This window comes from Tinamus guttatus, unplaced genomic scaffold (genome assembly GCF_059628265.1).
Source record: "Tinamus guttatus ecotype Peru unplaced genomic scaffold, ASM5962826v1 Tinamus_guttatus_pri_ptg000480l, whole genome shotgun sequence".
In the NCBI taxonomy this organism is placed as follows: Eukaryota; Metazoa; Chordata; class Aves; order Tinamiformes; family Tinamidae; genus Tinamus; species Tinamus guttatus.
Window position 1 is genome coordinate 442,067 of NW_028289014.1, and position 22,587 is coordinate 464,653.

Below are 22,587 nucleotides of genomic sequence, written 5' to 3' on the forward strand. Positions count from 1 at the left end.
GGAAAATCTGCAGGAGAAAAAGGAATCACTCCCTTATTGAAAACTCTCAAGTGTGGGAAATTCTTAATTTATTTCCTTTTGTGCAAAGTGTTTCTCATACTTCATCAGCTTAAACCAAGTACTAAATAGCCATTTTTTGCAGATTATTAAAGATAACAATATAGACATGAGCTTAAAGAGCAAATAGTTTATTTAGCATATATTCCTTCCATATAGTAATTTCCTTTGAACTTTCTCCATAAATCTCTGTTCTTATGAACCACGTGCTCTAATTCTGTGCTTTTAAGTACCAATACAGGCAACTAGAATAATCTCTTCTATAAACAAACTACAATTACACTGACTTTGGAAGTGACTCCTTCAATGTCTCGGAGTCTTCTGGCTCATAATAAGGTTCCAAAATGGGTTTTAATTTGACTTCTTCTGGTAGCTTTGGTGTCTCTTCTCTCCTGCTTCCATCCCTTAAAAGAGGAACCAGTGTTTTCCAGTTTTTTCCTGAAACTAGAAAGGAAAGGAATGGTTGGTTTTTTCCCCTCCACAGAAACAAGAGGATATACCAGTGGTTTGAACAGAAAGCCAATGAAAAAGAAAGAAACAGGAAAAAAAGACTTTATGTTTACATTCCCCCCAATACTATTCCATAAGTTTTCCATATTGAGACAGGAAGCACAGCAGAGGTTGATTTTAGGGTTGAACACTTTTGTGCTGAGTGCTGAGCTCCCAAACTAGAGAATCTGGGGCTTCTAGGCAGCCTCTTGGATATCTGCCTGCCATTAGACGCTGTGCTACTCCTCAGGATTTACTCTCATTATCTGCCTTTCGAAATCTACAATCTGAATAAAGAATCCCCAGGGCCTTTATTCCAAAGAATAGAATTGCTAAGTGAATAATGAGTCCACTTCATCCTTTGTATTTTGCACTGATTGAAAAAGCCATTAAATTAGCTACAGCCATTATCATTAGTGAGTGTATAAAGTGACTGCCCTCTAAAAATTAACCTGTGCTCTTCTGTTATCAGTGTGCAGTCCATTCCAGGATCTAAGTCCCTGCAACCCTCACCTCGGCCAGCCTTAATAGAGTAGCTGGGATTTCGTTTGAGTTCCCCAGAGTACCCAGGGTCTTCGTTGATTATGCCCAGATTAGTATTCCACGTGGACCAGTTCACTTCATCAACTCTGGGGAGAGAAGGACAAAAGGAATATCTACTCTAAGGATCAACAAACAACTTCAGGATAAGTTTATATCTCATATTGCCACATCCCAGGCAAGGTGAGTACAGCAGACAGTGTTAACTGTTCAGAGGAGAGACCCAAAGGAAGAGTTCTGCTTCCCATTACCATTTTCAAAGACTTCAATGTTATAGTTGTTTGCCCATAAAGGATTCATTTAACACAGAAGATTACCTAAAGCACCATCTGTAATCATCTTGGCCATCGGGTGTGATCCCCACCAAGACTCGCTTCCCAGATCGGAATGAGCGTCTCAAACAATTCAGGTAGCTGTTTTCAATATCCAGGATTGTGATGGCTCTCTAGCAGGTAAGAGAAAGAAAAGCACTGAGAAGTTGCTATTTCAAGTCATGCAAACCCTTTATAAAAGAAACCTTCAGATTTTACCATTAATATCATCTTAGAACAAGTACCATATCCATCACTAAGCATTATCTCTATGAACATTTAAAATGATGAATTACTGCCCTTAAGTTAGAACTATCAAGTTCTCTTTCTTACTCAAAAGAAAGACGGATGTGGCTTTGTCTGAGACTCTGGAAAACGACTTCTTCCTTCCCCTCCACTCCCTACCCTACTCTTGCATAAACCCTGTCTTCATACTTTCACCAGGACTTTCCATCATCAATGCCCAAATAAGTCATCTAATTACAAAAGTACTTCTTTTCTTAAATTCTGAACATCTGTGGAACACTGAGAACATCTGCTCAGGCAAAACATCAGATATGCATGGGAAAGAAATCAGTTTGCTTTTTTGGAGGGGATCTGTTTAGGTGAATCAGAAATAAGAAGAAATCTGTTATTTAGACATAAGCCAGTTCTTACAAACTCTCTGTGATTTTCTTATGCCCCACACCCTAATTCTACAAAGAACCTAATTCCTCATAGAACCAAAATACCTGGAGTTTCCAGATGCACTTGCTCTCCTGTGCAATTTTGCTCACAGTTTCTCCCATCAGAGCAATAAGCATGTTGAGCAGGAGGATGTAAGTAAGGATGACATAGAGAACCAAAAGGATGACAAACACAGATTTGAACCTGTAGTTCTCAGTGAACTCCAGGTCCCCCATCCCAATAGTGAACTTGAAAAGCTCCAAGCAAGTATAATACAGACTGTTATAGGAAGTACGGCTTCGTTTAGGATGGCAGGATCGGGTATAGTCAGCACTACTGGTATTTTGCCCTTCATTGTCATCTTCAATTAAAGTCACCACAGCTATTGAATAAATAAATAAAAATTATGGCATAAAATAAGACAGAATCTTTACTGGACATTGTCTTCACTCATAGTTACAAAATTCCTCTATAAAATATTCCCTTTGGCTGATTCTGACACAGCAAGAAGTAACTCCAAATATCACCTTACCTGTGGAAAATCCCAAGAGGAATACTAGGTAGACAAACATGAAGCGACACAAATCTCTAAGGATCATCTGCAACATGGAAATAGAACATTTTTATATTCTTAAAACTTGCATATAAACTGCAACAAAGACTGGTAGAAAACACTGCTTCAGCTCAAGAAGACATTTGCTGTGAACTTGCCGTTCGTCCAATAAACTTGTTTATCCAGATGACGTAATCAATTTTAATACAGAAAACATTTTTCTCCATTATTCACGCAACTGTTTACACACATATGCATGCCAAATAGCTTCATCTTTGTAAATATAAACCACAGTGTGAAAGCTGTCTCTCTGTACCTCTCTTGGGCTAGTTGGTTAAATCTTCTGCAGAGCTTCATTAGGTTGCTACTGCCTATTAGCTAATTGCTCTGTTTTGTAACATTCTACATGCTCCTAAGGAAAGTATCAGCTGGTAGAAAGCTGTGCTATTTCATGCTAGACAAAATCTGCACTGTTCTGAGTCTTCTTACATTCAAATCTACCCAACTGTAGGGTTATTTTGAATACAGTGAATCAAGACTGTTTTAAAGGGCATGGATGAGAAACAGGTGTTTTTCTACATGACTTTAAACGTGACCTCTTTGATCAGAAAATCATGGCCGAGTGTAGTTGAGTGATGTGAGCCTTCTTAATGTCACCTGGAGGTACATATTGCTACTTCTCTCTTCAGGGTGTTGGCAAGAGTTTCCTGACCTGAGCACTCAGCTGGCCTCACTACCCATTCACTGGACTGACCTTTGCAATCATGACAGAGTAAATGCCCATCTGCTGGAAGCCACGGGTGTAGTACAGCATGTTAGCCCAGCCCAGAGCCAAGGAGAAGACCATGGAGGCCACGTAGAGTTCCTGGCCACAGAAGTACAGCACCACAGAGCTCAGGAGGAGCAGGGAGTGAACAAAGCTGAAAGACAGGCGCAGTCTGAATGCTGAGTCAGCCACAGGTAGCGTGAATGGAGGAGTACCATGATGCATGCAGCAGAATCAGGGATTCTCCAAAACACACAGGAGCCCTGGCAGAAAATGCCTCTCCTCCCTTCACTCTTTCCCTTCTACAAACCCTACAATTTCTTTTACAAACTTCTGTAGTCTCATTCTTGTCCTTCCTTGTGACTGCAGGGAAGCAGGGTCCCTGAAGACACACACATTTCTTTGGCGCTCTCTTTCTATGAAGCGCTGCACCATTCCATGAAGTTGTCACATTTAGTTGCCATCCAGCTGGGAAAGCAAAGGGTCTAAATTATGGAGAGGCAAAGCTCCTTTTAGAAACAAGAGGACTCCTGCACATCCAGCACACACACTGGATTGCAAGTCAGTTAACCTGGAGATCTATTCCTAACTCTGCTGCATGAGCCAGTTACTAAACTTCTGAGACCATCACTTGCTTTATCTCCAAAGTACATTACTGGCCCACACTCTCTCTTTTAAATGCTACAATATCCACTGACAGCTGCTTCCAGCTGCCCAGGAAATTATAGCAAAGCTTCTACCTTTTGGAACTGGCTTCAGACAAAGCTACAGATATCATGCACTCCTTTGTTTCATGCCGAAACACAATCAAAAATATTGAAACTTACAAAAGAACCTCACTGTAGCTGTCAGCTATCAGTGTCTTAAATGATGGACGCCTCTGCACAAAATACTGTATCTGGAAAGAAAAATAGAAAAGGAATGAATACCAGTTTTGCATCCAAACAGTGAGTAAATACCCCATGTAAATGCACCAACAAGACCCTGGACTGCTGATCGCACAAGAATAGCTGAAGAGTGACACTGGTGCAGTGTTCACTGAGGACTCCTGAGTTCTCTCTGGTACCTGGGGCCTCTTTTAAAGGCAGCAACCTGTTCAGTCAGTGGCTCCATAAGAGGACCCATGATCTTATCATATTCACTGTACACTCTTCACTGACTGCCAAGAGGAAGCAGGGTGATCTAAGCTAAGATAGGAAATCTTTAATGTAGATCTAGTTATTTGTAACATAAAGCCATTCTTAAGCTTTGGCCAACTGATATTTACCCGGTGCTCCTTGAATTCTTAGGATCTTCCTTTCCATGCAATAGATAAAGCCCTACTGAGAGGAAAACACTGAAGTTTTTGACTAAGACGTGCATTATCCTAGCAATCTTTTCTAATGAATGGGAAAGGTGATTTTGGATCTCACCTCCACCTACACAAACAACACAAAGGAAAACTTTCAAATATCTTACCCCTCTGAAAAAAAAATAGAGACCTCCCAGTACACTCAGGATCTCTCCAGTCACTCGAAAATATTCCCCAGTGCTGTGACCAAACGTGAATGGAGGCTGTATAAGACAGGAATATAAAAATGTTCAGCAGAGGTGGAGATAGAAAACACCTGTCCTTTCAAGCAGTTGAAAGTGTCTACATTGCCTGAGGAATAGGTTAAGCTTCTAATGTGCTGCGGAAAGGAAGCAGGACTGGGAAGCAAGCAGGGTCAAAATTTCCCTCTTACCTTTATGAAAGAAGGAAAACTGACCCTAGGAGCACGCCTTCAAATGGCAGGCAGATTTGGGGTATCATACACTGGCTCATTCCACTGATATGTGACAGCAGTAACATACCTTTTGCCCCTTCTCCACAGGTCTGTAGTAGGCAGCTGCAGTGAGGATGATGATGTGCAGGGTATAGACAAAGAAGTTGAAGTAAAATAAGTGTTTGACAAACCGGTCCCACTTGTCTTGCAGCAGCCTGTTGAGAGGTTCCACCAGCAGCATCTCATGCCGGTTCTGATTGGAATGACAAAGAGGAGAACCTTGACAGGATCAGTATCTAATGGGGTTTGAAAACAGCAAATACTAGTCATCTTCAGCAAATGTTCCCTCTGATAACCTTTAACTCAAGAATGGAGATTGCAGTTTTATAGAAATTAGGCAAACTGACTTGTGCACAGTTGGAAGCAGAAACAGGGACAGCTGGAACAGTTCCAGCTACCCAGTTTCCTGTTCTAGACACTACAAGCTGTTTCATCACAGGAGAAGGATGCAAGAAGGAGGAAGAAATGGCAGGAAATGACACAGACCCCAGAAAAGGATGACAAGAGACTGCAAATCTCCTGGGCATAACCCGCACTCAACCACTGCTTCCAAGCCTGGGGAAATACAAACTGCACTGAGTGACATTAGCACATCACCCTGCCAGAAGGGCAAGATCTTTAAAAAGATGCATCATGTGGAATATAGACCTCTCCCCTAGTCCCACCCCATGAAGAAAATGCTGAAGAGGTGCATACTCACTGGTGTTTCACTGCTGTAGGCAATGATCTCAAGCACTGAATTTTTCTCGCATGTGTCTATGCAAGACAGGTCATAAAGAGATGAGTGGACCGGTCCGTAGGCCCATTCGGTGAACTTCCTTGACAAGTGTCTGCATTCTGGATCTTTCATCTCTCGTCTGAGGATGTAAGAGAAAATCTAATTGCAAAAGAAAAATATAACCAACATTTCAGTGCTAGTGCAATTTAAATTCCTCAGTTTTTCCATAAAAGGGCAAAGCTAATTTCTCCCTAGTTTAACTGTCCTGAAGTCAACTTACTGGAGAACTGCAAAGAACAGAGTCTGAACTAAGCAGTATCAATTTTGTCAGTGTTTTCTGGGGCACGAAAAACAAGAATATGTCTGTCTCTCTCTTTGCTTTCTACCACTTATGCTGACTACACCTGTTTCAGAAGGGAAAGAGAAATGCGGAGACATTTGTTACACGTCTCCAAGTTTGCACTTATGGCAAACAGGAACTGTCAGAGGGTGGGTTATACAAGCCAGTCAAAAGTCCAATGTCTTTCGTAGCTCAGATACAAAGGAGAGAATTCCTTTCTCTTCCAGCATGGCTGGCACATGCATAATGGTGATCCATGCATAATGTAAGCTGGACATTTACAGACGCACACTTCATAGCCTTTAGGACTTCAAAATTCTGCAGGTGAAACTGCAGCATCAATAGGAATTGAATGAACTAAAAGGTCTATGCAAGTCAAAAAATCAGTCAAAAAGCAGTCGAAAAATCTGTCTATTTCATATAGATGTTTTATACGTGCTCTATAATTTGGTGCAGTGGTTGGACAGTGATATACATGTGCCCACATACCCCTATCTTTCCTGTTTTGGCTGCGAGAGTTAATGGTGTCAGCCCTTTCTTGTTGGTGAGTTCTTCTAGCTTCAAGAGAGGGTTAATTTTGGCACCAAGGATCAGTATGTTATTGTACATCTTGGTAACAAACTTGGTGTTATCCTTAGTGTTATCTGCAATCTCCACCAGCGTGTGCAGGACCGTATTGCCCATGGAGTCCTCAGCAGAGATGTTGGCTGCCTGGTAGGAATTCTCAAGGAGGAATTTCACAATGCAGAGCTGGTTGGTGCAAGCAGCCAGGGACAGAGGCAGCTCCCCTAGGGGTAATAAATGGGAATGAGTGGTGAGAGACACCAGCACATGGGCAAGTTTTACTTCACATACATAAACTAAAAAGGGACCGTGCTGTTTTCGTCTTTCACCACGAGGAGAACAAGGTGAGCATTTTCTCTGATACAGCATAAGCTCTTGAGACAGCTGTTAGAACTGCATTTGCTTTGGTTTAACTGAAACACCACAGAATCGCTGGTAAAAAAGCCCTGAAAAGAGGGCTTGCAGAAGGTTACAACCTTTCAAAGACTATAGAACTCAGGAAATAAATGGATGCAGACAACAAGCTGAACACTAAGCATCACCAGGGCCCATCTGTGGCTCTGTGAATCCCACCTTTCCTGTAGGACTCCAGGCCCAGGTAAACAGTATTATCTGAACAGCTTTACATCTGAGATAATTATATGGATAACATTATCAGTAAAGTACATGTTGTGCTCACTCATACCGAAATAAAAGCCAGGTTTTCCTTTGATTTTCCTGAAAAACTCCCCACAGGCTCTTGCATGAACATCTGCTCCATTCTGGACCAAGAGCTTCACCAGGTACATATTCCTTCGTTCAATAGCGATGTGAAGCGCAGTTTGGCCTACAGAGACACTCATCAGACACAGAAATCTATCACATGTAACACCAACTGACAGCTTTCAGGCTGTCAGCTCCACACAGAAGGCTGGAACTAACAGCTCTGCACACTGAAAAATTCTGTAATTAAGCAAAGTCAGATGGCACAGAGAGTAAATGCAAGTTCCCTGAACCTGTGGATAAATCAGTGTACATCAGAAAGGGCATCTCCACCTTCAGAGTCATTAGGAAGTGTTCATTGCATTGGCCGTGTCTCTTACCCTTGTAGTAGTTGTCAGTGTACTCTGCATTAACAAACTCCTTCAGAGTTCCAGTTTTCTTTGCAATATCCAGTAGCAGTGGAATAGTGTCATTTTTCCCATCATGCAGATTCAGCATGGCTTTCAATAAGCATGTTTTTCCAGTTTCTGGTTCTGTAACACAAAAGATTACAGATATATAAAATTGACTATAAACCTACCATGAGTCTCAGGCATGCAAGAGTTCCTGAGGATCTTTTGAAAAGACAAGAAAGCCCATTTGGGATTTCCACAGGAAAATTCTTCAACTTTTCTAAAATGTCTTCCAAATTCATAATCAAGAAGCTGCCCAAATAATGAGGGAAGCGCCTGCAATTAGAGGTCCTTCTGTGGTTAGAGGTCTTCCCTGCTTGAGCAGGGGAGTCGGACTAGATAATCTCCAGAGGTCCCTTCCAACCGCAACCATTCAGTGCTTTTGTGGTTACTTTGCATTCAACATAATTACACTTTCTTTTTCTTTTTTTTCTCCCATCTCAGTAGCACTACGGGAAGAAGGAAAGGACACTAAAAGGTACCTTTGAATTCATCATCTGTGAGATGCTTCAAGGTCCGATTAAGATAAAGTAGCAGATCATCCAGATCACTCGTGTTGCCTTGGGCGACAGCATCAAAGATCCTTCTGCGGTCATAGAATTTGAAAGCTTTTTCTGAGCAGCCTGTGATGGAATCAGTAGATAGGAGCCTGACAAGAGTAAATTTCAGTTACTTACAGACTAGAATTAAGCAGAACTTTTACAAATAAGCAGACCACTAAGCTTCATTTGCTTTTTTGAAGTAGCAAACACTACTGGTGCATAGATCTACAAAGTCTACAAGATGATAATTGTTCCCATAAAATTCTGGTTTTGTTGATGAAAAGTTGAGAACTGTATTTGAAGAAGTACTGAAGTCTGACAGTAACTACAGGCCTGGAAGCCAGACACACTCACTTTTTCATTCAGAATTATTCACTGAACAGTCTCAAGTTACTAAGGCCTGTCACTATCTTTGGGTGAAACATCCATTGGCTGAATTTTCACAGAGATGTCAAAGGCCAACAACCATTATCACTTTTACATATAACAGCAGGATATTAGTTAATGCAATAGAATATTCTCCTCACCATGGTGGTGAAAATAACAGAATTCCAGCACGCTAGTGTGGGAATAATAAATGCTGCACTAAGAAACACAGTCTGAAGCAGTCAAACCACATTCATGACAGCCAAATCTTACAAGGTAAACTTACTTGTGAAGTTTCCCCCTCTCCAAATTGGCATGGAATTTGATGATAGAAGGTGCCATCAGGTGATCCATCTGGTACAAGGAGTCCATGGGTGCCATATCCTTGTCACTATCTCCCATCACGAACCGCCCACGTCTTGCAAAGATGCTGCTTTTGGGTGGCTGCACCTTGGCGTTGAGGTGGTCAGGTATTTCCAGCAGGGAGTCCTCCCCATCCGTGTGTTCATCTGTCACGTCAGATTCCTCCACATCAGAGCTGCCAAACTTCTTCATCTTCCCAAGAATGGAAGACATGATGAACAGGCAGTCTGTGGAAAAAAACACACAAACAACTCAAGTCAACACTTGCAAGCCTGTGAGTCTCCCTTTTCCTAGGGGTTCTCTTCAGAAACAGCAGGGAATGGATTGGTTGTTGTCATCCCAGAAATGATACTGAGAAGCACAGTCACTTTGCCTAGAGTTGGAGCAGTCTGGCAGGTCATTATTCCCCCACTGTTTGTTACTCCTTGTTGCCTCTATCCATTTTATAAGAGAGACAACAAATGAAAATGGCACAGAGCCCCCCGCCCAGCCTACAGAGCTGGCTCTCTGGCTTAAACTGGAGCCTCCTCCTCTGCCTCCAATACAGTCTTGTTATTGCTGTTAAACCCTGAGCAATCTCCAACCCAGAACAATCCCTGCTTTTCTTCTCTAGCTGATAACTGTTTTGTACCACAAGATATTTTCAAGAACATATTTGGCATATGAAGAAAAATGGAGGGAGAGTTTTGTGCCATAAACATTTCTCAGTGATGCTGGGTGCAAAGGGTTTCCTGCAGGAAAGTTATCACCTAATGACCTTACCAGAGATACTACAGTACCAGATGAAAATTGGCCTGTATGATTCTTGGGAGATTAGTGTCATCTCAGACATGAGATACGGAAACAGAAAGGAAATCATTACCACAGATAAGAGGTCTTTGTAAAGCCACAGCTCTGATCTTGTCTTTTTACAACCACAACGACTTTGAGAGAAGATGATAAACATACAATAATAAAGACAGAGCAGAGATTTTTTTTCTTTCTTATCAAACTTTTAAAGAAGTCGCACATTGATATTCATACCACTAAATGCAAAATAATCTGGAAACAGCAACATCATATCTGAACTGCCTGTTCCTGGCGTTTGGAGTACTTTTTCTAAGGCTGTTCAGCACCCTTTTAAATCCTAGGTTGCTTTGAAAATCTTACTACTGTGAACAGAAGGATGTTATAAAATCTTGAAAAGGCTTTCAATTATAAAACAATTGCAATGTTCAATAACCTTCTCTCTACATTCAGTGAGAATACAATGTCACAAATATGCTTCCAAGCTGATCTCTTCACAAAAATGTTCTGAGGAAATGTCAATAAATCTACATATTACATGAAAGCCTGATTTTCAGATCTGTGGGATTAATATTTACTAAGGCACAGTTACATTTTCCAGTGCAAGTATGATGGCAATGAAATTTGTCATACATTTGCATTTTCTATAATTTTGAATAATGTACATGGAATGAAAACATCAATTTGCAAACTTTTACATTTAGAGTAATGGAAGCAAATCAGCATAAAGTTGTGACCTCCAATCTTTTGTGTACTTTGCATCCTAAGAAGCACTCAAAGAAAAACATTGTATCTTGTTATCTTATTTATTCTATAAATAAGAACTTATGCATAAGAAAAATATTTTCATTTGGAATTTGATATTAAAAATACAGAAGAACAATTAGTTTAGGGAAGAAGTTATAAAAATAGATAAATATATATTTTTTTTTAAAAAAAAAAGAAGTATGAAAACAGCTATATGTAATCCTTCTTTTGGTCTCAAATTGCTGTGGATCAAGTGAAAAATGTCGAGATAAATGCTTTAATTTTCCATAGCAACCCCTTTTCTATGGAATAGATGCTACAGGAGAATAAAGTTAATCTTGGATCTCTGGCAGTTTGCTCAGTTTTGTTTTAGTCACTATATGAGCTTTGTTTCTAGAGTCTGTTAGTAACATCTGTATAATAAAGAAAAAGTTGCTTTTCCTCAGAGGCATGAATTTGCAAGGGAAATAATCTTACCAAAGAATTTTGAAGGTTATTAAGGACAAGATTTTCTAATCCGAAAAAATGTGCCACCTATTTGACTCTTTGAATCCTATGAACATCAAAGTTTGAACAATAAAAAAAAAAAAGAAAATATTGTTGTTGAGAGTATCTAACTGACCCACAACTAATGATAAATACCAAAGAGAACTTATAAACAACCAACAAGCTTGCTATTCAAATACACATGAAGAACTTACAAATACTGAAGAAAATCCTGTCTTCTGCAAAATATTCCGGTCTCAGTAAGCACCCTCTGATATACAGGAATTTGATGCAGGAGATTCCTTCTCCTACACGCCTGGACCAAAAAGATCTCACAGCTTGCTTCTCCACTTCTTCATCCACAAAATTGTTCTATGCGTTGCTGATTTTTTTGACTCAAGGGAAGTTCACTAGAAGAACAGGGAATACAGTAATAAAATCATTAAAACAACTCTGGAAGCAGAAGCATCTGTAGCTACTATTCCCAGGGGCTTAGCAAAGCTTTTTACAAGAATTGCAATATGTTGGTGTTGCTTTTCCCCTCCATAATTGCATTTAGTAAATGGGCACTCCTCTTCAGATTTCCTCTCTGAAAAATCACTCAAGCTGCAAAAAAACACTCAAACCACCAAACAATACAACTGTTTCTGTGGATCAGAGTTTCACTTCACTTTGCAAAGCTCTCTGAAGTACACCACAGCTCTTCTGTGAAATCCTTCAGCTTCTCTGGAGGCTCTTGGTGGCTGCATAAAATCTTGATAAATATCCTACAGATATACTGATTCTGAACAGAGTTAGAGAAGAATCCAATAACAGAAATCCTTAGACCACTCTATCATTCCATGTTCCTATTATGCAGTATTTAAAAATATACATGTAATTGTTTTTTTTTTCAAAAAAATATCTTTTTTTCAAAAAATAAATTGTGTCAAGTGTTGTTAAATACATCATGTATAGAGGATCTCTCTGCCAAAGACTAGGCTGAAGAGAGGCCTTTTCCAGCGAGCTGCTCCTTTCCCCTCTTCTCCCATTCCTGGCTTCAGTTCCTTTCAGTCTTACCATGCTCTGATGTACATGCTTTAGAAGTTTTCTGCTATTTCCTGAGCTTTGATGCCTCCCTCATCCTCTCTGTGACTCCTATTTCTTGTGGAGACAGTACCTCAAGTAATCATTACAAGAGTTCCAGTACTATGCTGGTAAGAAGGAAGTATCATAACCTCAGGAGGAACCTGGTTTAAGGGTGTAAGCTCATTAGGAGATGTCAATGCCTATCATTAAGAGTATAGTAATAAATCAGAAGGAAATTATTCCTTTTTCTTGAGCTTGCATCCATGCACCCACACATGAGTGTATAGGCTTTGTATGCTGTGCTTGAGAAAGATTTTTGCCACTAAAAGCTCCCTTCACTCACCATCAGTAGATTAGATCCTAAAGATGTATACAAGGCTTGTCTGCAGGTCAGAGAAAGTCTTGACTTTGCTAAAAGTACCAGAGATGACTTCAATCTAAAGCCAGACCAAATTTTACTACGTTCTGCACACAAATGGACACAGCTAGTTTCATCCTTGACAGCAGCTGCAGTGTCACAGTGGGTAAGTGTTGAACAGCTGTGGAAAGAGCTGATAATAAAAATGAAAACAGATCTGCTGATACAAAAATATTTTAGAAAACAAAAGAAGGAAAACAACACATAACAAAAACAGACTTTTCACAAAATCTTTCGATTACTTCACACACTTCACAAATTCTATTTATGACAATAGTTCTATAAACACCGAACAGAACAGATGCATGGAGGAAGGCTGGAGGGAGATGGAAATTAATCCATCTCTGTAATTAAGTTCTCAGAACAGCCTCCCTACTAAGAAAATAAGGCAGTCCTGATTATGTTACTGTGCAAAATACACATCCATATTTCAGTTGAAATAGATCTAAGTAACAGAATTCTATCCAGATGACATGAAACTATCTTTCTTACTCTTTTAGACTGACAAAGTGTGAATGTTTTTACATTAAAATAAAGAGTAGGCTGAGAAATCAATTTTAAGAACATAGCACAGGAAATAAGAGAGAGATTTTTTTAAGGGAAATCATGATCAATACTCAAAACTAAAAACTGCTCAGAGTCTAGCTCGGTACCTGCCATGTTAAAGCTCATTTACATAACATAATACCTGAACGAAGGGCAAAAACACCTTCAAATCAAATACAATGCCCAAGAATTCTGGTGTATTTCAAGAGCAAATCATTTCTGTGGACCATCTCTCAGAAATGCTAATTGCGATTGGGCTGAAAAGTAAAACCACAGTTTGAAGAGAAGAAGATTGATTTGGCTTCATAAAACTTCCTGAGTTGGCCACCTCCTGTTCCTCACAAACTCCGATAGTTCCAGAGAAACCCTGATCCTCTCTACCACCCAAAACCAAACATAAAATAATTATATACTGCCAAATAAGGAAAATAGTTACCTCCCTCACACCCTGTGAAAGTATTCTGCATTAGGGTATAAGCCCTGCATTTCAGGTGTCTCCAGTCATGGTACTGACCTAGTCATACTGACCTGAATCCACTGCAAGGAACCTGGATGACCACAGAGACAAAAAGTCTCCATATTTTATTTAGATCATTTTGTTGACGTGCAAGCTAAGGCTGTATTTCGCCTTTTATGGGGACAACTTGCAACATGTAAAAAATGTCATTCATTCTGTGCAAGTGTCACCAAACCCCTCAAACAAGCTTGAGGGCCCAGACTGCTACCTATGCATGTGTGTACAATGAGACAGCTTTTAAGCACAAAATGCTTCTAATGAAAGGATCAGACTAAGTTACAGAAAGCTACTCATCTCTCTTAGCTCTTCTAAACATATTTTGTACTAGGAAAAAAGAGCCTAGCATGAAATTATCATCTCACGCAGAAATTTAATGGATCTTTCCCAGTCGCTCAGTCAAATTTAATGTGATAATTATTTCTCATTTCACAAATGAGAATGACAGAGCAAGAAAACGGAGGTCCCTGTGTACATCCAGAAGCAGAAACAAGTGTTAAATACAAGCTTTTTTTGCTGTGGTAAGTGAGATGGTACGTTGAACACTCCAGAAGGAGTTAGGAAGAGAAAAGAAACACTGTATATCCACAGGGAAAAAAAAGAAAAAGAAAGTACATGTCAGGCCATTCCGAACAATGACTTTATTTTCTGTGGAACATCACCATGGCAGCCCCTACAGCAGCATCAACATCCTTCCCGTAAACCACAGGGAAGAGGAAAATCCTTTCTGCTTCCTGTCTTAGCACCTCATTCCTGGCAAGGGCACTCCCAGTTCCCAAAATCCTCCTCACACCCATCTCCATCAGGCACTCAGAGGGCAGCATGGAATTAAGATTTTCAATGATCCCACGGCACAGAGCTCTTGTTACGTGACCCAGAGAGACATCAGAGACAGAGATATTAGTCACCGAAGCCAACTGCTCAGGCATGTGCCTCTCTCCAAATACTGTTGGGTGGATTGAGAGTTTGCTGTTGTTTTGGGTCAAGGCTGCTTTGATTATCTTGGAATAGATCGTAGTCTCCTGAATCTCAAGGCCTGCAAAAGGGATATACTATGTTACTAATTTGAAGGGGTCTACTACAGCTTAAACATGCAAGCTTAAAATAGACACTGATTCACTTGCTCAGTAAAATATTGTGTATCTGTTTTTCTCTGCATCAAAGTTAACTGCTTTTCTAGGACTCTGAACCCTCTTCCTATCACTCAAGAGACTGATACTACTTTTTTATTATTATTTCAGAAACTGTCATTTTTGATAATATAGCTATCTTTCTTCACCTACACAGTGTGAAGTTACACAGAAACACATCACTAAAGGCACTAATGGCAGATTTTACGTGCAACCCAGTCACTGAAGCTAAGTGCAGAGTTTCCTTTAAAGATTCGCTGAAACAAGATATAAGAATTAACTGCTGCACTGTAGCAGCCAATAAAAAAATGAAAAAAAAAAAAAGAGATGGTAAAGACCACACTCAATGCACACAGGGATTATTACACAAGTCTAAATCCACTAGGTATTTAGAGTTCTGAAAATCTGCAGCAAAAGACAATAACAGAATTGTTTTCTGTGTCTGCAACCATGGAAAATTAACAGCTGCCTTCAAATTTGTTGACCCTTCCATCTGAAACATTCTCCTATTCTGACACAAAAGAAAAGCCTAGAGACGATGCAATTGTAGGGTCCAGGCATGTCTGTCCCAGTATGTGCATGAGCTTGAAAAGGAATTTCTGGAGATCTAGGAAGCGTGAGCAAAGAGTTATCCTTGTTCCAAACAGAGCAGGACAAAACAGCTCTTGGCACGTTCTTTTGCGTTAATTACCCTAGTGCCTTGCTGTTCAACCTTAATTTTAAGCTTTAACTATTTTGAAATAACTTACCCAGCTCTGCTATCCACTGGGCCACCATGTCCACAAACATGGCTAGCACATTGCCGCCGTTGAGTGATGCTGCCACTGCCAAGTAGTTACCACTGAAGTAGGGATAATAAGTAACAGCTGAGGAAGGCTCAGGTGTCTCTGGAGGCTGGAATCCCGGGGGCATAGAAATGGTCAGCTGAGCTGAGGTGCCAATATTGAGAACTAGAACATAAAAGAAAAAAAATCAGTGTTTTACCTGGTAACCCTGAAGAAGGACAGTGGGTAAATATTACACAGACAGATACAAATAAAAACGAAGGTCTCAAGCACAGTCTATCAGCTACACAATCATACCTGCATCAGTCTTCTCAGTCAGACAAGAATAAACAGAGCACTGAAAATCTCCCAGGGCAATTCCAACTTCTGCTCCCTTGGGTATTCCATGCCAGGCATAGATTGTTCTGCCTGCAATATTACCAGGGTCTCGCACCTCTGGAAGCAAGTGAACAGGAAAGCTGGACTTTTTCAAGCTGCAATCAAAACAATATAATTGCAAGAAAGCAGTAAAGGAACATGCAACATGACTACAAGGACCTCTTTGAAGTCATAGGTCAACCTGGTATTTGTGGTTGCTGGATTTATAGATGTTTTCACCTATTTAGAAAATTTTACCTCAGGCTAGAGCAGCATTCCAGTTCTACTGGCTGGGTGGACTAGAACACTCCCAAAGAATAAATTCATTAACTTTATATATAATTTGGTTAAATGAGATTATAGAACAGCATGGCCAGTTAGTATCTAATGCTATCGTAAACACAGGCAGTTCCAGAGTTAAGAGACAATCACAAAAACAGACTAAAAAAAAGTCAGCTTTCAGGTGCCAAAGAATTTAGCGTTGTTATGAAAATAGTTAGTGGTTCAAAATCAAATCACAAATATTTAAGTCCAACAAACTTCTTAAACAAACTTCAAGATACACTACGCTGACACCTACAACACCAGAGTTGTTGCAGGTCAGCAGAAAGATCAGCAAGTCAGATGCAAACATCTGACATTCTTTCAAGGCATTAAAAAGTAGTTACCTCATGAGCAGATCTTTTCATCTTGGGAGTCCTGGCCTAACCTAAGCCCTGAATTGTATAACGTCCCCCCTGAAAGAGCAAATCATTAAAAAAAATACAACGAACCCCTCTAATTTCCCTTAAGACCTCCTGTAGCCTAGTAACTTTTTGATAATTTGGCAAGTCAAACTTAGTGGCTACAAAAAAGCTCAGCAGAAAGAATTAATAGCCTTCTTCTACCAGCACACAGGTAATGCAGGAGCTGCAGCAGGCACCTGTCCACCCATCCCATCAGAAAGGAACATCTTTTTATACAAGGTCTTACTGACGACCCTCTCGGCTCTGCTGTTTTGACTGCTTCTAAACTAAGTGCCAGTTTTTACACAATTTAAGTATTATGTCCCCTACAAGCCAGATCAAACCCCCAACACTCCTGTATGGGACACATTCTGACTGATTAAGAGTGAGTTCCAATCACTTTCTAGTCTGTAGCACTTGTATATTTAGGGCCCAAAGAGATGTCTATATTGCCCAGTGCAATCCACATACAGAATGTATTGAATGATTTTAGCACTTACATGTCAGTATTCCAGCTTTTGCTTCTGGAATTAAAATATCCCCAGCTGGCAGCATTCTGGTCAGACATCAGTGGCTTCTTCAGGTCACACAACATGGCAACCACATAGTCATGGATAGTGCCAGCTGCATCATAAGACTTCAGAAAATCTGGACTTTTGAACGAAACATTATTAACCAAAAACCAATGAAGGGCGCTTCAAGGCATGAGGCAGCAAGAAACTTCCAGTGCTACAAGAAACTTCAAATATGTGCAAGATCTGGCCACATTCTACACGTTTGTTGAACACACTTGGAAAGAAACTAAGTTTTCCCCAACTTATAAAAGCAGCTAGACTCATTGCTGAGGAAAAATCAGCTCTTTGAGAAACCTAATGTACTAGAGATGAAATTGTCTGAAATCACTGAAGAGCAAGTCCTGAAGTGCAATGCCAAATCAGGAGTGAAAAATTACATCCTCTGCAAACATCACACAACAAAGCAGATCATCAATTCTACCTCATAAGGAGCTCAGGGTTGAAGGAAGGAAGAAACTGGAATTAATTTAGGGACTGTTTCTTTTAGCATCTGGTAGCAGCAGCCAAAGCAATTCTGTTACTGTCTTAGTCATGTTTGGACTTTTGACAGACAATCTGCAAAAGGCAAAATCATAGTGTTCAGACTGTGTCACCAGATCTCCTTTGAGCAGCAGAGTGGTTAGAATTTTTCTGATTCTTTAAGGCTTCTGTTACTATATGGGCAGAGGATTTTCTTTGTATTAAGAGAGCTGTACTATTGTAATGAGGTCAGGATCTCTTGTATATTTTGTTGCATATATTCTATTCTGGTATTTTAAATATTCTTTGACTATTTAATTAATACTACGATTACAGAGAAATGCAGCAACTGAGCCTGCAGTGGCAGTAACCTGCTACAGAAATACTAACTGTCACGTAGGTCAACATGAGAAACTGCCAATGAAACAGCCTGATAGAAAAAGGCTTTTGGAGAAAAATGTACCTGTTTTTTAAATACCAGAAGACTGTGGCACATCCAAATCCTTTAGCCAAGCTGATATGTGACTGTGGCTGAGGAAGAGAAGAGAGGAAGTCAGGGCTGCAGCGGCCGTCTTGCCAAGTGACCAGATTACTGACCTCCTCGGGCTCAAAGGTTGGGCCAGTTTCACTCTCTGTCCATTTACAACCTAAAACACAGAGTGCCCAAAAAGTCCAGTGATTTCCCGAAGTACGGCCTCAGCATGCCCAGCACTTTGCATTTCTGGATACTCAGATGATTGTGCAATAAATCGGAAAAAGAACAGAAAGAAGAAAAAAAAAAAAGCCAGGAGAGATTGCAATCAAAGGAATTAGTCATGCTTTTTCAGTCCTAAATAATGTCGTAATCCTTTCCTAAAACAGAGAACATTATTCAAAGTCTTCCATCTCTATTAGCACTCCTATTGTCAAAAGGCACCTTGAGATACTAATGATACAACTTAAATTCCAAGTAACCCATCAAAAAATTGCAGTTTGGCTAAGGGAGGTAATGACGTGCTATGACATCTCTTGGATACAAACCTTAATTAGGATCTGTCACATCATGACCTAGAGAGAGTTGTAGTAGTAGAACTGCATGCAGTGGATAACATGTAGTTATTTCCATATTTGAGTCAAAGAAAAAGAAAACCTGATTCTGTGACTGAGGCTTCTTTTTTTCCTTTTGGCTGGGGAATGGGGTAGACTTTTATTATACAGATGCAAGCTGGACTGTGGCACTTGACCTTTCATAAGGCACAAGAAGAGGCCCCAGGCTGTTTTACTTACTTACAAACATGCACAAAGAGTCTTTTCTGAACTGGGTACAGGGATTTGAAGTCATACTCACGCACTAATAAACAGCCATGAAAACTGGGTAGTACAATATGAAACACGCAAAGCCAATACATATCTTTTTCTGTCCCCCTGGTTCTCCGTTCTATCAAGTCTGTTTGAACTGAATTTCCAATTGGTTTGTTTTTCTAGTTTTAAATGGATTCTAAGAAATACTATTAACCATAAATCTAACTCTGAAGGATGCTATTAAAACATCTAATTTGTGTCCCAAAGTGCATGGATTCACTTAGTCTACTCAAAGCAAATTTGAGCAAACAAACTCTTCCCTTTATTGAATGCAAGAATTGAAAAGTGACATGTGGCTTTAGGAAATAAAATATTAAGCAAAATCATAAAAGAATCTATGTCCATCATCAACTCACGAGGCTTTGCTAGACAGCCCTTGGGACAGCTGGAAAGCAAACAACAGCTCCTTCAGCCCATCTGCCTTTAGGAATATTTTTTCATAATGATTTTAGTAGTTAAGGTAAAATTATAGTCAGTAATGAGCAGCATACTGTTTCTTAAAGCTATTAAGAGCCTAACAACCTAAGACACGCAATGACCAGTGCTCTCGGGAAATCTGTTCCATGTTTTATAATAAATCTTTGCTTAATTTGTGTAGCTTCTTCCTAACATTATTTTAATACTTTCTACTATTATTATAATATTTGTATAAACTGCTCAGACATTCGCATCATAAAGAGAATGAAGACAAGGAACCAGATTCTGAAATCTGAAACAAACACCCTAGACTTCATATCAGCCTAGCCAAGAAGAGAAGCTGTACCTGGCTCCCACAGCTGGCAATCAAGCCCTGCTCTTCAAATATCCTCCCTGTCATAAGGATTATTTGAGTATGCTCAAATCACCCACTCATGGTGGGTGATTTCATTTCTGAGATCTTGGCCTTTCATTCTACAAGCACCCGTGTACCTAGAATCATGACCATAATCCTGTTCTACTCACAGAAATATAAGCAATAAGATCAATGCAACACGAGAGTCTATGATTAATCAGAAAGAAAAAAAAAACACGCACACAATTTGAAAACACAGAAATCATCTTTTACCAGACTTCAGTCTTTCTCCTTCTGCATACGATGGACAAACAATTGTCAAGCTACAAATATGCAACTTCCCCTTCATATTAATGGCTGTGCTGACTCTACAGGGATCTCATAAGACTAAATCCCTTAGCTAGTCTATGTAAACAACATGGTTAACTGTAGTGAGCAGCTGACATTCCAGAAATTAAAGCAAAATCCCTGCAGAACAAGATTTGATAATGACTCTGTCTTACGGAAGGCCAAAGTGAACATGCAGTAATTTCCTGCAGATCATATCAGTGCTAAAAATTATTTTTTGCATCAAAATATTTGAAATAAGAATGCCAAAGAATTGATGTTACCTTGATCTCTTTTCCAAAACACAATCCCATGCATTTGTCCTGAAATACCAATGTGTCTGACTCTTTGAAGTTGTTGCTGGGGTAGAGCAGCAAGGCATTCATTCAGTGCTCTTATTATCTTTCTGACATTCTGCTCCATGCCCTGCAATTATAAAGAATATACCAAATAAAGTCATTGGGATTTACTCGCTCGATTAAATAAGCCTACTCTAGTCAGAAGTGAACAACATAATTAATTTAGTTTAATATCATACATTAGAATAATATTCACTCTTAAATAGACAGGAATAATGCAAAAACAAACAAACAAACAAACAAAAAACCCACAATCCCTGCAAAAACAATACTAGCAAGTTGAGACTGATATAACAGCACCTTACACTGAAGGCCAAATAATTTCTAAGTTATCACTCTCAAAATAATTCCTTATAAAAATCTGTCCCCTTCACATGTTCATATTAACACGCTTCCTACTCATTAGATGCCTCTATTAAATTATTTTTTATCATTCTTCTTTTTCTCAGAAATAGGATTACCTTGTGAAGAGGTTCTGTTTTGAACACACTCTCACACCTTCCTAAGGCCCCTCCAATATTAACTTTGATTCTGAACAGGCTGACACTTCATTTATGGATATTCTGTTCTTAAATCTACCCTGATCTACTTGGTAAATCACCCAGCTCATGTCACAGTGGAAGCTGTATTGCAACTTCTATGCTTTTCAAAATTCCAATTACTATGTGACAGAAGATTATAAGCAAAGACGTTTAAAGATAGCCTATACATAGATATGAACTGTTATATAAATTTATATAACTTTGACTGCATAAGCATAACTGTAGGGAAGGTGTTTAAATATTTCTGCTCAGGCAAGAGGCCTTGGACCTCTACAGTACTAAACTGGAGGAATTACAATATATATGTTTTTTATTATTTGTGATTTATTAACATGACCGATACGGTAGATCTGAAGTCCTCTAACAGGAATACATATTCCTGGGTATTTCAATCAGTCATTGCCACTTATGATCCCATCTCACACTTAAGTTCAAAATACCCTTCCAGGAGGCAACTGGTTGTTGTTTCCTGTTGTTTCAAATATGTAGTGCTGGTTCATGGGAGAATAGTTTCAGATTGTCTTATGACATCTCTGAACTGACCATGGAAGAAGAGGCACGCTTTTCCAGCAGAAAGTCTGCAGAATTGGTTCTCCCTGCTTTGCCACTTTGGGAACACTCCCAGCAGCCGCCTGTGTTTGAAACAAGGGGGAGAGTTCCTGATGATACCTAACAAACTCATTGTACTGTTTTGGTTTGACCTGACCACTTTAGCGACTTGCAAACACCTCGATCTCTCTTAAAATAGGCTTTTCTTGGCTTTCTTGAACAGTAAACAGGTTTAAATTCTATTTTTGATACCAAACAACCTTTTCCCTCATTCCAGGTACAAAGCAACCCAAGGAAGGGCACTAAAAGCATCACAGCAGAGCAGCATGATTTGGCAAGGCCACTGCCCGAGGGCGACCCGCGATGCCCCCTGCCAGCCCTTACCTGTGGTCCTGCGCCCGGGCTGCCCGTTTGCGCCTGTGTCTCCCTGGAGCAGCTCTCGGCCACCACAGGTCCCTGCTCTCCCCCTACAACCAGGGCAGCCTTAACGGACGTGGTGCCCAGGTCTATGCCCAGCACACAGGCGGCACCGGGCCCGCTGCCCGCCATGGCCACGACAACGAGGGGCAGCTTTCACCTTCCCTGCCCCAGAGACACCCCCGGGAGCTAAGGAACACGCAGCGCCTGCCCCAGTGGCTCGCGGGGAGCGGAGGCACTGGGTGAGCAGCCTGGACTCTGCCCTCTGGACCCGTGGCTCTCAGGGAAGAGGAGCCTCCCCTCAACAGTGCCATGGACGCTCCCCCTCCATCTTGAGTGAGGCGAGCCGCTCTTCCCTCCTCGGGAACCCGGGTGTCTTCAAGGGGCAGCGCAGCACGAAGGCGAAGCCACAGGCAGCCCCTTCCCCGCCCGCGCTCCCGCCTCACGGTC

General features: G+C 40.4%; 2 protein-coding genes and 1 long non-coding RNA gene across 3 annotated transcripts; all 3 read right to left on the minus strand.

Moving 5' to 3' along the window:
* Positions 1-236: 236 nt before the first annotated feature.
* Positions 237-9,479, minus strand: TRPV1 (transient receptor potential cation channel subfamily V member 1). Its single transcript, XM_010224983.2, has 15 exons — positions 9,158-9,479; positions 8,446-8,612; positions 7,892-8,044; positions 7,495-7,635; positions 6,735-7,033; positions 5,888-6,064; positions 5,216-5,380; positions 4,841-4,936; positions 4,210-4,280; positions 3,371-3,536; positions 2,596-2,662; positions 2,129-2,445; positions 1,404-1,531; positions 1,060-1,175; positions 237-501 (listed from the first exon to the last, which is right to left on the minus strand). Exons 1-15 carry the CDS (start codon positions 9,445-9,447, stop codon positions 335-337), a joined length of 2,520 nt encoding a protein of 839 aa, XP_010223285.2. The 5' UTR covers positions 9,448-9,479; the 3' UTR covers positions 237-334.
* Positions 9,480-11,488: 2,009 nt separating this feature from the next.
* On the minus strand, positions 11,489-13,139 carry LOC148592919 (uncharacterized). Its single transcript, XR_015913846.1, has 2 exons — positions 12,665-13,139; positions 11,489-11,663 (listed from the first exon to the last, which is right to left on the minus strand). It is a non-coding gene; the product is annotated as an uncharacterized LOC148592919 (long non-coding RNA).
* A 1,290-nt stretch (positions 13,140-14,429) lies between these two features.
* On the minus strand, positions 14,430-22,326 carry SHPK (sedoheptulokinase). Its single transcript, XM_010224981.2, has 7 exons — positions 22,105-22,326; positions 20,555-20,696; positions 18,294-18,477; positions 17,297-17,449; positions 16,012-16,187; positions 15,679-15,879; positions 14,430-14,835 (listed from the first exon to the last, which is right to left on the minus strand). Exons 1-7 carry the CDS (start codon positions 22,267-22,269, stop codon positions 14,441-14,443), a joined length of 1,416 nt encoding a protein of 471 aa, XP_010223283.2. The 5' UTR covers positions 22,270-22,326; the 3' UTR covers positions 14,430-14,440.
* Positions 22,327-22,587: the final 261 nt, after the last annotated feature.

Bases quoted from the DNA above. Each gene is read 5' to 3' on its own strand.
- SHPK (XM_010224981.2), bottom strand. From the start codon at position 22,269: ATGGCGGGCAGCGGGCCCGGTGCCGCCTGTGTGCTGGGCATAGACCTG. The intron at 18,478-20,554 runs GTAACATCAATT...TCTGTGTTTTAG, and splicing joins GTTTTGGAAAAGAGATCAAG to GTTGTAAATGGACAGAGAGT. The intron at 14,836-15,678 runs GTAAGTTATTTC...TCCCTTTTGCAG, and splicing joins CCAGTGGATAGCAGAGCTGG to GCCTTGAGATTCAGGAGACT.
- TRPV1 (XM_010224983.2), bottom strand. From the start codon at position 9,447: ATGTCTTCCATTCTTGGGAAGATGAAGAAGTTTGGCAGCTCTGATGTG. The intron at 8,045-8,445 runs GTACCTTTTAGT...TTTGTGTTACAG, and splicing joins CACAGATGATGAATTCAAAG to AACCAGAAACTGGAAAAACA. The intron at 7,636-7,891 runs GTAAGAGACACG...GTGTCTCTGTAG, and splicing joins CACTGACAACTACTACAAGG to GCCAAACTGCGCTTCACATC.